Raw genomic sequence first — 15,481 nt, 5'->3', positions numbered from 1 at the left:
AACTCTCAATGCCATTCTGACGCACATTATGACGTAGGTATATGCGACTAAATGGAACGGTATTCAGTGTGAATGTTTGCGGCATTGTGAAATAAACTCGTGAAATATTGTACTCGTATGTAGTTATTAAGTTAACTGATTGTTTATTTAAATTAACTGTAAAACTGTAGTATTTTTTTATTATTAACATAGTTAGTGTATTTGGGTTATCTGATCTTATTAAAATAAATATTGAAATAAACGCTGTTTCAAATATCCTTTTTTAAACAATTGCATTTTGGTATTCAGTGTTAAATGTTCAACATTGGCGAGTCTACGAACTTGTTTCGCAACATCGCTCTGCCGCGTGCGGAAGAGTAGGTAAACAGGTACCTAATTATAGGAAAGGATAAAATTCGGACCGTTTTGTAATATTGTTTCATTTTTATTTTCATAAAACATATCACAGAACTGAGATGCAACCATTTATCGCCCTGTTTGTCGAGCATATCGGAGTCCTGGTGGATACTGTGCAAAAAACCCAATACCACATTGTCCAACACGGGATTAGATGCCGGGATCTCAGCGCGGTGTCGTATCGCGTATCCACTACAACTATGCCATTGAGGCAGTCGACATATTTTATTTTGAGTATCTTTCAAAGAAGAAACTTCGCGTTGGATAGAAACCGGTGGAGGCAGATCATCCGCTATAGATGCAACCCTGATGCTGAGCACGATCCTCAGATATGAGGGACCGACCAGAGAGAGAGAGAGATTTTTCAAACTTGTACCTTTAATTTGTATCCTACAAATTCCGCTTAATATTTATCTTGGAGAAAAAGTTGCCTAAAACACTCAAGTGTAATGTAGCTTCCTTTAACTAATAATAGAATAGCTTTCGTAGTAGGCGATATATGTTCTGTCTATGCTCATGATCTTAAATTTTTAACAAACCTAAAACTATAGTACTTACTTTACTGATAGTCATTTAAATATAACAATGATAATCGAAAGTTTTAAGTTTCGAAGTCATGCATATTTGGTGTATTATTTTCATTCCGTCATAATTGCATTAAAATCTTACTTCAACTTTCAAAGTTTTCTCTGACTCGAGCTTTTTTGCTTGGGTTTATTGACCACCCGCCCTGATACCTTCAGGGAAGAGGTGATTCAGTCTCCCTGTTGTTCCCCGTGTACGTAAAACGTGTCTCCTAACACTCTGCTCAATATAACGGACGTATGGATTGCTGCTTGTTTTTGGAGGATGTTGATATCTATGCTGGAGTTTAATGTGTTAATATATCTGGATAAACTTTTTGTCACCATACCAGTTGAACCTATTACTATAGGGATGACTTGTGTTTCCGTGTTCCATAAACGCCTAATCTCAGTTTTGAGTAGGTGGTATTTATTAAGTTTTTCTATTTCCTTTGCTCCTATATTATAATCTGAAGGTACCGTGACATCTATGAGGTAGGTGAAATTGTTAACTTTATCTACATATATTAAATCTGGTCTATTATGTATTACAGTGACGTCGGTCTGAATTGGAATTTCCCACATTATTTTAACTGTTTCATTTTCTACTACTTTCGGTTGTGTTAAGTTTTCTTTCCACCATAATTTGTTAACCTCTATATTATGTTTTCGAGCAAGACACCAATAGATGTATTGTATAAGATTATTGTGCCTATATATGTAATAATTCCCTGCTAGTTTTTCACAACCAGAGATGATATGCTGCGTTGTTTCGTCTTTAGTAGCACATAGACGACATTTACCATTTATTGGTAACTTGAGGATGTCACGTTGGTGTTGCCGCGTCGTAACTGCCTGATCTTGTATGGCAAATATAGAGGATTCTATTGAGGGAGCTACTTGTTGCTTTTTTATCCATTTGAATGATTGGTCTTTATCTATATTAGCTTGGTCAAGTACTTCCTTGGGAAACTGTCCGTGTAGTGGTTTGTTACGCCATTGCCGATTTTGCTTTTTAATGATAGCTTCTTTGATTTCCTTATCTGTATGTTTATTATGATCTAGCTGTAATTCTGTCTCTATTATCTTTTAAATCTTACTAATATTATAAATACGAAAGTTTGTGAAAATGTTTGAATGTTTGCACAAAGTAAACGTAGAAAGACGTAGAAAACCGCTGTACGAATTTGAATGAAATTTGGTCCTCTGGTAAAGTATGTACAGGATTAGCATAGGCTTCTTTTCGCAGTGATTTGCTGCCCTCTGTCTGTGGCGCTTGAGTTAGCTTCCTGTCAAATATCATTTCGCTCCTTGCATACTTCATTCCTCTCCAGACAGTTTTCATTGCCTTTCACGAATTCATTACTTTCTGTCGCTTAAAAAAATATTTTTTAGGGGAACGGAGGTGCCTTTAAAAGGTACATTATCTGGTTATGGATCCTATTCTATGTTTGTGATTTCTACCTACAGCTTTATAAAACTTTTTATTAAGCTGTAGCTAGAAATGACAAACATAGCAGTCCGTGGCGCAGGGGCGTTGCTAGTGCCGTATCAGAAGGAACAGGGATACCGATCCCCGGGCTTAAGGGACTCCTCTTGGCATACCCATACTAAACCAAGCAAGCGGCCAAAAATACGCATTGCCCTAAAGGGACCCCCAGCAAATTTTGATATAGAGCCTCTCATTAACCAGCTACGCCAGTGTGCCGTGGTGTATTCGTGGAAACTCCGATATGAACCAAAGGCCGCCATATCGATGAAAATAGGTACCTACCTAGCGGCAATATAATGATAATTTTGTACTTTCGGCGGTGAATGTTGATTCAAGATATGTAGTAAGATATGTGTCTAAATATTTCCTGATGATTCATGTTATGGCTTTTGCAACAACAGCGGCGATAGCCCAGTTGTTGCGGAACGGACTACCACTAAAATATGTGTGTATTCTTTGTGAATAATCGCTTGCTATGACGGTGAAGGAAAACATCGTCAGGAGACCTGCATACCTGCGAAATTCTCTATAGGAATTTTAGAGGGTGTGTGCAGTCTCCCAAACCCACTAGGCCAGCGTGGTGTACTAAGGCCTAATCCCTCTCAGTAGTTGAGGAGGCCCGTGCCCAACAGTGGGACAGTAAGTATATAATAGAGGCCTGGTATTATTATTTATTATTATATGGCACTTGCAATCTTTTTTGAGTAAGATGCTCAAACTTTAACGGTCAAAAGATTACTGTATGTTCTCATATTTTTATAGTAGAATATACAAATGTAGAAGCCGGTTTCTTCGTGGCAAATAATCACCGTCATACAACGGAATACCAATGGATGAAGCCAGCCTTATTCAAAATACTTACGCAAATGACCAAGTTTGACAATAATTCGCACAAGTGACCTACACATTTTTATAATTTGTCCTTTATTTTAACCAAACATTTATTATTTGACAAGGAAAAAGTGGTATATAAAATGTAGTAGCAAGCGAGTTGGTAGTCCTTCTGACAAATATTGCAGTAAATAAATTCATATCGTATATTAACGATGTTCTGTAATATAAAAATAGTTTAAAGGACAATGTTCAAGTAGTTACGTTTATGGTATTAATTAAAATTTCTTTGTTGTGCTTCTGACTTCGCCTCCGTTAAACGTCCACGAGTTTTAATCTAGATTATTATAAGAAATAATTAATTTACCAGTGTACTTTATTTGTTCCGTAAGAAAGGGGAGATAGTGGGAGATCACCATCTCTACACACCATAGACTACGGTGCTAACAGGTAATTACTTAAGTAAAATTAATCGCTTTTCCCTCTCAGTAGTAGAGGAGGCCCGTTCCCAACAGTGGGACTTATATTATATAATACAGGGCTGATATTATTATTATATTATAATCGCTTTTATTTATTTTTTCACTATACCTATTATATATTATATATAGGGTCATTTTTACATTGCGTTAATAAATTAAACCCCATACCCGTTTTTAACTCCGCTAACATTATACCAAAATTCATTCATGAGTAACGATATTTCCACCAAAATTCCCAGTTTCACTTTTACTTTTTTTTTATATTTTTTTAGTTTAGTGAAAATATGGCATGTGCGTGAGTGTATTTCTGACTGAAAGTGTGATGTTTCCGCTGCAACGAATTCCTCAAAGTAATACTCTTGACTTTAGGGCGTGTAAAATCTAAATTAATTTTTAAAGATAATGATTTGGTTGGACACTCCCTCTATTGTTTACATCTATGGTGCGAGTAACTTATAGGAAAGTGTTTTTTTAAAGAAGTATGTGGTTTCATTTAGTAATGCAATGTCATAATAACGTTGCATAGTACTCATGTAGGTACCTATGATAATCTTGAAATGGGTAGGCAAAGGTGCAACCAGGGCTCCTATTTTTCGTGAAGTACATTCCGTCCCATGATGTGATAGCGGGCGAGCCTATCACCATAGCGGGCACAAATTCCAGACTTTAAATTAATAATGCGCAGAAAACACACTTTTATCACTTTGCCCGATCCGGCGTTTGCACCCAGGACTTCACAGCGCACGCAATACATTTTATTTAATAAATATATATTTTTGGCGCAGTTCCGTGCATGCGTTGTTTTAAATATATACTTCAAGACCAAAATAAGATATTCCGGAAGTATACAAGAACTTGATTTTATTTTAAACACGGCATATTTAAAAATAAAAATGTACAAATTCTTTAAAATTTCATATTATAAGTGTAAGGTAAAAACATTCATAACCGGGCCAAAACAAAGTTTTGGGTCATGCTTATTGCTTATACCATAAGGATTAGTAGCACACACAGGGATACTGGGGTTAATTGGAACGGTATTGCGAGAACTGATTAGTATGAAGTCAACATACATTTTATATGAACGGGAATGGCCTTTATTAAAGCTAAATTGTATTGTTTTAGGATATTAACATGGATTTTGATTTTTTACTGGATATGACTTTTGTATAGGCAATTTAGAAAATGCCGGAAAACGTTTCAATTTACCTTACGTTGGGTTCAATTGCTTTTCAGCTTTATATAATAATAATAATAAATAATAAAAACGTTTATTGCCCATATTAAAACTATTACAGAAATTAAAAACATTAAAAAAACAACCTTACAAAAAAAAAATAATGGCAAAAGTAAGTGGCTCAGCTAACTGCTGTCTGAGCTGTGAAACTCAACCAGCGCTGGTTTTCAGTCACTCCTGGCCCCTTTAGTGTTAGGCGGGGTTAGGACTAACTGCTCCTCCAATAACTTTAGTGCTGCTTAGGTCTAATAATAAACTGAAATAAAAAAAAAAAAATTGTGTGTATAAAAAATATTTATTACTATAAACATAATATTAATAATAATCTGTGTGTGTAAAAAAAAAATAAGAAAGGGATGGTAACTTTTGATTATTCTATACATAGAATAATAATTATATATTATAATTATTAGCATATCTAAAATATGCTTATGAAAAAAAAGGTATCACACTTATTACTATATAAAAAACGTGATATATTTTGAGGTTTTTACAAACGTTTTCATATCAATTAGTCGCATGTACTGCTGTTGTTCAAGGCTTATGACTATTTTCCGATATTAAAAATAAGATTTAGATAATGCTTGGGTATGAAACACAGTTTGTAACACACGTTTCCATTACCTCCGTTTCCTCTGCCCTCATATCCTCATTTTATTATAAATATTATCATATAATAAAGAATTTAAAGTCGTATGTCGCTTTAACTACATTAAACTACACCTAGTAGTGCCGGTGTAATAATGGTATCTGTCAACTGGATCAACGAAAACGATTATTTTTGATCTATGCTTGAAGAAATAAGGGTCAAATTATTGATTTGGTATTAAAAAAAGCAACACGCTATCATAAAAATTGCAGAGCTCAGAATCGCATCGAGCAATAGTCTACAGGTTAAAAAATCCAAGGCGCTGCGTTTCCCCCTTGGAACTTCTTTACTATCACTAAAAATTTACAAGATATTTGAGTTGTTTCAATTAACCCTAGTCTCCCTATATTTTTTTATTTCTGTGAATGACGAGAAAAACTTGCCTCATAGTAAGCGATACGACCGCCTACATACAATTGAAACACCATCCAATATCCTGAATTACAAAATATTGTTTGGTATTCCACTGCGCTCGCCATTCTGAGACATATGTTAAGTCTTATTATATTCAGTAGTTAAATAGGCTACATATCTTTCAAACCAGAACACAACATTGACTACACACTGCTGCTTGGCGGCAGAAATAGACCGCAAAAGAAAAAATAGAATACTGATATAAAATATTATTTATCGATTGTCATGTTTTACTGGTGACAGCATATTTGTATCCGTTCGGATAGCAATCTCCGTACACGTAACACAAGATGCAACATCCGCCACAGTAGTCTACGTAATGTATAGTTCCGGGATCAATCTGTATATAACCGTTTTTCTTTGGGGCAGAACAAACTGACCCCAGTGCCCTTGATGGTAATCGGAGTGAGGTCCAGATTGTATCGACTGACTAGAGATTGTTATCCGTCGTCAATCGACACAATTATGCCGGCATATTTGAAACTGCAAAGGTCTGGTTCATGTTTTAGGTAAAATTTATCTTTATACGGGATCTTTAAGTACGCTTATTTATAGTCAATTAGGTTGATTCAACTAAAATAAAAGATAATTAATGTATTATTACTCGACTGCCCCAGTAAGCTGATTGAATTTACTGAATCTGGTCAATGTTTCAGTTTCCGTTCCATTATTTAAGGTTGCTTTTTATTGTTGTTATCCGTGTTTTTACTTCTTACTTAATATTACAAATAATAAGGTTAATAAAAATGTTTGAATGTTTGTTTGTTTGCTAAAAGATAACGTGGAAACAACTGAAATAATTTGGAAGAAATTTGGCAAACTCTTGGTAATATTCTCCCTTGGGAAATAAAGGATTTTTTATCTGACTTTTAAATAAATAGTGCTGGCGTTGTAAAGTGTTTTTCAGACTTGTAACTGGAAAGTCATTTCGGGCGAAGCTGCGAGCAATACCTTGTAAATAATAATAATGTATAGTAATATCAGTTCAGTAATATATAACACTGAGTCACTTCTCAGGTCGGGCCTCCTCTACTACTGAGGACGTAAGCTTTAGTCGGTACACCGCATTGGCATAGTGCGGGTTGGGAGACGTTACACACTTTCGAAATTATTATCTAAAATTCTTAGGTATGTATGTTTTCTTATAATCTTTTCTTTCACATTAAAGCTAATTATAATTGTTAAAAATAATCACATAAGTTTTTAAATAGAGATGTTGCAGTTTGTCTCGTGTTTTGAATCTGCGAACTTCATTCCAGGAGAAAAAGATCAGAATAATTCCATACGCAATAGATTTTTTTTTTGGTTTTGTCAATACTTTATTGATGTATTTATCTACACGTATAGGCAAACTAGGAGGTAAGGCCACAGATTTTTTGGAAGACGAAGAATTTAAAACTACAATTAATAAATAAAACCTTAAAAAAATTAAAGTTATTAAGTATTATAAGTAGTAGAATAAACCTCACATTTAACTTTTATAGTTACTATTGGCCATCCCTCCCGGATGTGGCTACATCTAGTGATTGTATATCCCCTGTGTAACCAATATTTTCCTTAAAAAATATTTCTGGACATTTCATAGGTTGTATAAGCTTCATAAATGTTTCGTATTCATTATAAATACTATGTTTTTACATGCTCATTCTATATGATTACCTAACCACGGTCTGATATTGCTATCTCTCTTTATTATTCGAAGTATAGGGGCACATATATTTTTAATAAAAAGTATGTTCAAACCAAGCGCCATATTGAGTATAATATGTTAAAGTTTAGTTCTACTTTTTTATATTATTCACATGATTATTTTGTATTATTCATGTTTGTTAGCCTGATGATGGTCGGCTTATACAAACACATACCACTTTTGGGTGAGCCCTTTGGAGCTCGTTACTCTAAAAAATTAAGCGACCATGCTGAGGCCAACTCACTAACGTGCTACAAACCTAGGCCCAGGACGGTCGCAGGAAGAGGATGAGACATCAACGAATACAGATACGCGAACTAACAATCTGACCATTAAAAAGTTATTAAAGCTCATGTCAAAAACTGACCATTTAACTCAGAAAATATACTTCATTTTATTAAGTCTTGTCACCGAACTATTTAACACAAGGTCGTAAAACCTTTAAGTTCTTTATGATTTTCTTATTTCCCTTGTCTTTTCTAGTCTAAGTTCGAACGAAATTACCTATGAACCGTAACGAAGGGAACTAACAATAAATAAGTTCCGTCTAGTGAGTGAAAATTCGATCTCATCTGGTTTTACCCTATGTAATGTCGAAGATGCATTAAGCATTGATTGATAGTAATTATAAATTATTGAACTTACATCACTTGAGGTATTTACATGTTATATTGTGAGGTCTGAGTGTTAGGCAATTACGTGTGTTGACATAATTATGGCAATTACCTAGAGAATTAATGTATTTTGCTGTTAATCATATTATTACGCACTTCGATTACTCCGACCTGATCACAATTCAATCACAATCTGTGTAGTCACTATTTTCACCGTTACGTGTATTACTTACTGGATCTAGCGTTCCGTACACTCATTGTGTTCGACGCAACTGTACTGCAATCCGTACATCTGACTTTAGTATGATTTCAATATTGACAGCGTGTGCTTATATACGAAGTGGCGCTCATAATACAAAAACTCAATTCTAAGTGTAAACCTGGATTTGAATAAAAATATTACGCCCGAAATTAATAATGTATCTACTATCCAAGACTGAAAACTATCTTAGATTGCCGACTATCTTTCGATTGGTCTCCTATCGGCATGCCAATATCTTAACTCGCCTATCCTTGCTTGCCTTCAACGATAGATCGCTGGCAATCCTTTCCAGATGCGTTCCCTCCTGACCATTCCATTTTATGCAGAATATTCCATTCGTAAAAAATACTTTTTGTAATTTCCATACAAACTATTCGTTTCAATATTTGCCTAATTGCGAAAAATAAGAGTTGGAGTAATAAAAAAATATTTTATGTATTTTAGCCCTCAAAAGAAATAATTAATAATTAGTACATGTCATATTTAAGATACAAACTTTTTAATTAGTTTCAAAATGGAACGTGAGTAATGTGGTTGCTGACATATTTTGACACTGAAGTTTAATAACATTGTTCATAATATATTAATAAATCTTTAAAGGATTTAGTTTTTAGTATGAAGTACGCAGTAAACTCGGTGCCATATAATAATAATTGACTCTGTACACATTATCCAGTGTTATGGAACAAATTACAATTCCGTTATACATAATTGTTGCATAACTTTAACCGTTTATGCAGCGCACGCAACGGAAGCTCTCAAAAGTAATCAATTTTAGCCGTTTTTGGTCCCATTGGTTATGACCAATGGGACCAAAAATCATCACACTATGGTGTGATGATATACATATACCCTATAATAGCCATCCTCAATAAATGGGCTATCCAACACTACAAGAATTTTTCAATTCGAACCGGAAGTTCCTGAGACCAGCGCGTTCAAACGAACATACTCTTCAGCTTTATATAATAGTATAGATAATGTATGGAAATTTTGCCTGTTTCTATGTTTTAACTTTCAACTAATAAAACTATGTTAATTTGTAATTATTATTGTGAATTAAAAATGTAGATAAGCAATAAAATAAATAGCAGTGATTGTAAAGGTATTTTATTTTACTAAGTAAAGAAGTTATTTGCTAATGCTGTTCTTTCTCCAATATCTTGATTCTCTATATTGTTCTCATAATTAATAATATCAGCAGTTGATAATTCCACTTGGGTTGGAATTTCCTCTAGCCTGTGATTCCGACAAATATTGTGCAAAACTGCAGTTGCAATTATTATTGTTTGAACTTTAGGTAAAGATAAACGCAATGTCAATGCAGTCACAGGGAAGCGACGTTTCCATGTACCAAATGTCCTGAAAAGATAATATAAATATTTCCTATTCCTCAGCAAAAGTTGATGGAATGGAGAAACACCATAGTTCCTGAAAAACGATGCAATTGCCCCTTGTTAGTACCTATCTAATAGTTCGGTAGGTACGGTATTTTTGTAAATAATGTCAATAATTATTTACCTTGTACATAGAAGTAACACGAATATACGAGATCAGTTTAACTAACAATGATTGGCAAGCAGATTTCGAAAGCCTAATCCAAACGTGAAATCAAACTCATCCAGGGTCTGCATGTAGTTAACTCTTTTCATTACCCGTGATGAAGCGCGACTTTCAGTTTCGCTATCAGTATCGCTAGTCCCTCCAAATCACTGTCGTCACTGTCGCTAGAGAATATGGATATTTCCATTGCCTTTTCGTTTCCCTTAAAATCAGTGTAAGCGATATTCAAAACATATTGAGTAAACTGAGGAATTGGTCCGATTGGAAAATGCGATTGTTTACAACAATCAAATCAAATGTCAAAACGGGTAGATAGAGTATTGGCAAGCGTAAACTGTCATTTTCAAACAGAGGGTAATCTATGATCTGTAATCCGTCCTCTCAAAGATCGATTATTGTTAGAGATAGCTTACTGAATCTATGGATTGGTTATTGGCATGCTTTATCCATAAAAACGAATGAATTATCAATCTTAGATGGCATACATTGGATTAGGATTGGTTATTAATTTCGGGCGTTAGTCGATTAAATAAAATTATTTGTTGTTCAAGTAAATAAATAGGTTATAACAGTGACGTTTGGATTATAATTTTAATTCAGATTTAGAACAACCAGCTTATATAGACGTGCCTGTCTATAAAATATACGTCAATGATAGTCACTATATCGTATGAATTAAATGATCCTTCTTAGATTTCGTCGCTATTAGTACCAACGTCTCGAGTATTTTAGGTATTTATTACGTAAGCGGAATTAAAATATTTTGAACGGGCACGGGAAAATGATCCCACTACACTTGATGGTATAAAGTGAGGTCTAATAGAATGTCGACTGACGAGAGATGAGTACCCCTCTACAGTCGACACAATTATGCCGGCCTGTTGGAACCGAACACAGACTAATCCCGGAACGTGATACACTTACGTGGGTCATTATGGCGTATTTAAACACCTTGTAAGTATACCGTATACGGTGGTCACTATCTGAAGGTATATAAATTTATCATACCACCAGTATTACCTTGTTTGCCTTCAAGCAAGTGACTTAGAGATGTATACTGAGTTTGTGTCGTCTGAAGCCGACATAGCGTTAGCCTTAGTCGCTTTGTCTATTCTCATAATTATTTAATGTATAAAAAAACCTAAATTACTAAAAGCATTATATCACTAGTTTTTGCTCGAGCCTCAGTCCGCGTAAAAAAGTTTTTTCGGGATAAAAATCCCGCTATGTATTTTTCCGGGTTTAAATGGAACCCTTATTTTATGTTAGACCTCTAGCCATACATCAGCAAAGATTGCAGCCCCAGCAAATTGTAGCGTGATTACGCTTCTGAAATTGATTGGAAAATTTACTATAGCGTATTTTTATATGCGAGAATCTTTAGCAAGATCATCAAATTGCATTGTCTATTTCAGCCGAAAACCAGTTGTTTTTCGCATTGGAGAACAATAAGGCAAAGTAATTATAATATTATAATTCGTTGTAACTTATAGCACTTTTTTAATAACTAACGCCTCAGTAGGCAGTGCGCTCCATGCTGTGCAGTGTTTTGCACTTCTACCTTCCGTGTTTTCTGCTATTGTTTATAGTTTGCGGTTATCACCAGGCGAGTTACTTAGTTGTCTGTTGATTTTATAAAAATATTAAAATAACTTACTAAGTATGTTCTTTAAATATTTGTATTTAAAAACATTTTTTTCTTAATCCCGGATATATAGTATTCAAAATATTGACGATTTAATTAATATAAGTGTTTTATAATTATTTATTTTCGCAATATTATGTACTGTATTAATACCAGTATATGGGGTGTGGGAATATTAAATTCTTGAAAACGATTATAATTATCGATTTCATAATATGGTTATGTCACACATATTCTAGAATATTCCTTTATATATATTTTATTTTGCTATCAGTACGGATTACATTTATTGAAGAATTGCTATCAATTTGCGCTGGTAGGTCTCATGTAACGCAGAAAAAAAGTATTTTACCATTAAATTCATCATTTTCTATATAAATTTTAAATATGATTTACATTAAATATTCTGCGGACTGCCTCGGTGGCTTAGTTATACTGCATGCGCTGCGCGGCAGCGCTCTGAGGTCCCATGTTCGAATCCCGTGTCGAGCAGTGATATGCGGAACACATTTGGCGAAAAGTGGGTGCCCCCTCTGCATTCCCCTTCGGGGATAAATGCGTAATGTGTGTGTGTGTAAATATTCCGCGCCAAAAATTAAATAATTCAACTCACATTCTTTGAACAGGATGGATCTCATGGGATCAATCACCAGTAGTCTGGGGGTGCTTGCGGCGAGGCCCATAGTCCTGTTGCTGGAGACCGCATTGACACTGTTTTCTATGTTCAACCTAGATGTAGCTGAATATCCTCTGGATTACTCTTCAAAAGGTAATATGATGCAGTGCGAAATCGAAAAAATAATTTTATAAGATGTCAAAATCTATGGCACTATTTCTATAATTAATTAAAAACTATTATGTCTCTGTCTACACCAAATATTTTTTTTTTGGACTTTCTTCTGTAGACACTTCCACAGTGCTCTTTTTTCCGTGATGCTTCTTATTTAGATGTTTAAACATAAGATAGTATATAGCTTACTTTTCTAAAATGAATATGGAATATTTGCATATTACTTACACCTCTTTTAAACATTGTATTGTATTAGTTTCAGCTGTGGAACATGCCGACTTCATTATAGTAGGCGCTGGTTCGGCGGGCTGCGTGCTGGCCAACAGACTGACTGAGATCAGCAACTGGACGGTCATGCTTGTGGAGGCGGGGGACTATCCTTCATTTAAATCTACGGTGCGTTTATTTATTTTGACTATTAACAGTCGTAATCTATATTTATAGGTCTAGGTAGGTATATTTATATCTATAGGTCACACCATTGATAGGCTTATTCGGAGTATCAAAAATGAAACATCATCAGTCCTTAGGATCCAATGCAAGCTTTCACAAGTTATATGGTATTTACCAATCCAGCTTTAATATAATAATTGAATCACTGTAACTTACACCATATATTTATGAAGTAGGAAATATTACAAAAAAAAAATCACCAAATCTATTTGTTGTTAATTTTCAGCTTCCTGGTTTATTTTTATTCGTGGACTACTCTTACGAAGATTGGAACTACTATAGTGTCAACGATGGGTACACGAGTCAAGCGCACATAACCAAAAATATTCATTTTACTAGAGGCAAAATGCTCGGAGGATCCAGCGGTGCTAACTACATGTTTTACGTTAGAGGTAATAAGAGAGACTACGACGAATGGGAGGAAAATGGATTAGAGGGATGGTCTTGGGACTCTGTCCTGCCATACTTTATAAAGAGCGAGCGTCTACGTTCAGATGAAATATTGTCAAGCCCTTCAGCTGATCTGCACGGCACAGATGGATATCTAGGCGTAACCCGGCCGACCTGGCAAGGAAGAGTAGAAAATGATTTGGCAGCGTTCAAGGAAAATGGACATGAAATTCTGATAGATACTAATGGATACAAACAGTTAGGATATTCCTTACCTACATACACTATAGACAACAAGATTCGACAGAGCACGTCGGTTGCATACCTTAGGCCTATAAAAGACCGTAAAAATCTGCGAGTATTAACAAAAACTTATTGCAGGAAGATTTTATTTGATGAAAACATGCGAGCAGTTGGTGTAGAGGTAAATCTCCCAAATGGAAATATTGTAAATCTCATGGCTGATAAAGAAGTCATACTTTCAGGTGGGGCTTTCAATAGTCCACAACTATTAATGTTATCCGGCATCGGTCCCAGGAAACATCTCGAAGAAATGGACATAAAAGTTTTATTCGATTCACCGAATGTGGGTGAAAATCTCCAGGATCATCCTCTAGTTCCAATAGTTATTAATAAAGGAAGGAATGCTTCATCGTTCGTTGAAAATGTAGAAATAATAAACAATCTAGACAAATTTCCTAATCCTGCGTTAATGGGACACGTCGCATTGAATAAATCGCAAACCTTTCCAGATTATCAAACTATAGCGTACCCGGTTAGCGCTGGATCTATTCTACCTACAATCCTTTGTTCCCATGTATTTAGATACGTTAATGATTATTGTGTTTCAATGACGCAAGTTATGGAGAAAAATCAAGCGCTCATTACGGGTGTTTCTCTTCTGCGACCGGAATCCAAAGGAAGGGTCTACTTGAAAAGCAAAGATCCGAAGAAGAAGGCACTTATCGTTAGTGGATATTATACGAACCCTAGTGACTTGGAAAAACACACGCGGAGTGTGGAGGATTATTTGACTGTTCTAAACACACCGCATATGAGAAAACTTAATGCGACGGTGTTTGATTATTTAAGGCAGTGTAGGGGTATAAAGAAGAATTCTCATAAGTTTTGGAAATGCTATATTTTGAATACGGTTACAACTTTATGGCATCCTGTAGGAACATGTGCTATGGGACCTAAGGGACAAGGCGTCATCGATTCCAGATTTCGCGTATACGGTACTAAAGGACTTAGGGTCATTGATGGCAGTGCCATGTGGAAGATAGTTAGAGGAAACACAAACGCACCAATAATAATGATGGCTGAAAAGGGTGCTGATGAGATTAAAAAGGCTTACGGTATAAATATTTAAGTAAAAAAAAAATAACAATAAAAACAGTGAAGGAAAAAATATGTGTTTTTGTCAAGTGACCTTTTGTGTATGCGATACGCGCGCGTTCTTTTTAAATACATGTTTATTTCTTGTTTGTTGCTCTTGCTCATGTTTCTCAAATAAAGTAGGAAGTTAGGCTGGGCAGCATAATATTTGACAATTGTAATAATAATATTAATAATATCAGCCCTGTATTATAATATACTTGCCCACTGCTGAGCACGGGCCTCCTCTACTACTGAGGGGATTAGGCCTTAGTCCACCACGCTGGCCTAGTGCGGGTTGGTAGTCTTCACACACCTTCGAAATTCCTATAGAGGACTTCTCAGATGTGTAGGTTTCCTCACGATGTTTTCCTTCACCGTTAAAGCGAACGATAAATTCACAAAGAATACACACATGATTTTAGAAAATTCAGAGGTGTGTGCCCTTGGGATTTGAACCTGCGGACTTAGCAGTCCGTTCCATACCCAACTAGGCTATCGCCGCTTTTTCGATAACATATATATCCCGGAAAAACTTATTCACGAATGTGGAGCCGAAGGTAAAAACTAGTACGAAATTATAAGAAATGGTGTAAAATGTCCAAACGTCCCTGATACCTAGTATGTAGGCTT

General features: G+C 35.2%; 1 protein-coding gene across 5 annotated transcripts; it reads left to right on the top strand.

The window, feature by feature from the left end:
* The first annotated feature begins 231 nt into the window (after positions 1-231).
* LOC115446389 (L-sorbose 1-dehydrogenase) lies at positions 232-14,891 on the top strand. Of its 5 annotated transcripts, none has more exons than XM_037442149.1 (4): positions 232-356; positions 12,465-12,607; positions 12,885-13,024; positions 13,308-14,891. In XM_037442149.1, exons 1-4 carry the CDS (start codon positions 295-297, stop codon positions 14,841-14,843), a joined length of 1,881 nt encoding a protein of 626 aa, XP_037298046.1. In that variant the 5' UTR covers positions 232-294; the 3' UTR covers positions 14,844-14,891. The 5 variants fall into 5 exon arrangements, with proteins under 5 accessions (XP_037298046.1, XP_037298047.1, XP_037298048.1 ...); XM_037442150.1 differs by having other exon boundaries at positions 249-368; positions 13,308-14,890; XM_037442151.1 differs by having other exon boundaries at positions 266-360; positions 13,308-14,890.
* Positions 14,892-15,481: the final 590 nt, after the last annotated feature.

Source organism: Manduca sexta, chromosome 24, assembly GCF_014839805.1.
Source record: "Manduca sexta isolate Smith_Timp_Sample1 chromosome 24, JHU_Msex_v1.0, whole genome shotgun sequence".
NCBI classification, from domain to species: Eukaryota; Metazoa; Arthropoda; class Insecta; order Lepidoptera; family Sphingidae; genus Manduca; species Manduca sexta.
The sequence above is the reverse complement of the archived record's forward strand: the minus strand, read 5'-3'. Positions and strand labels throughout refer to the sequence as shown.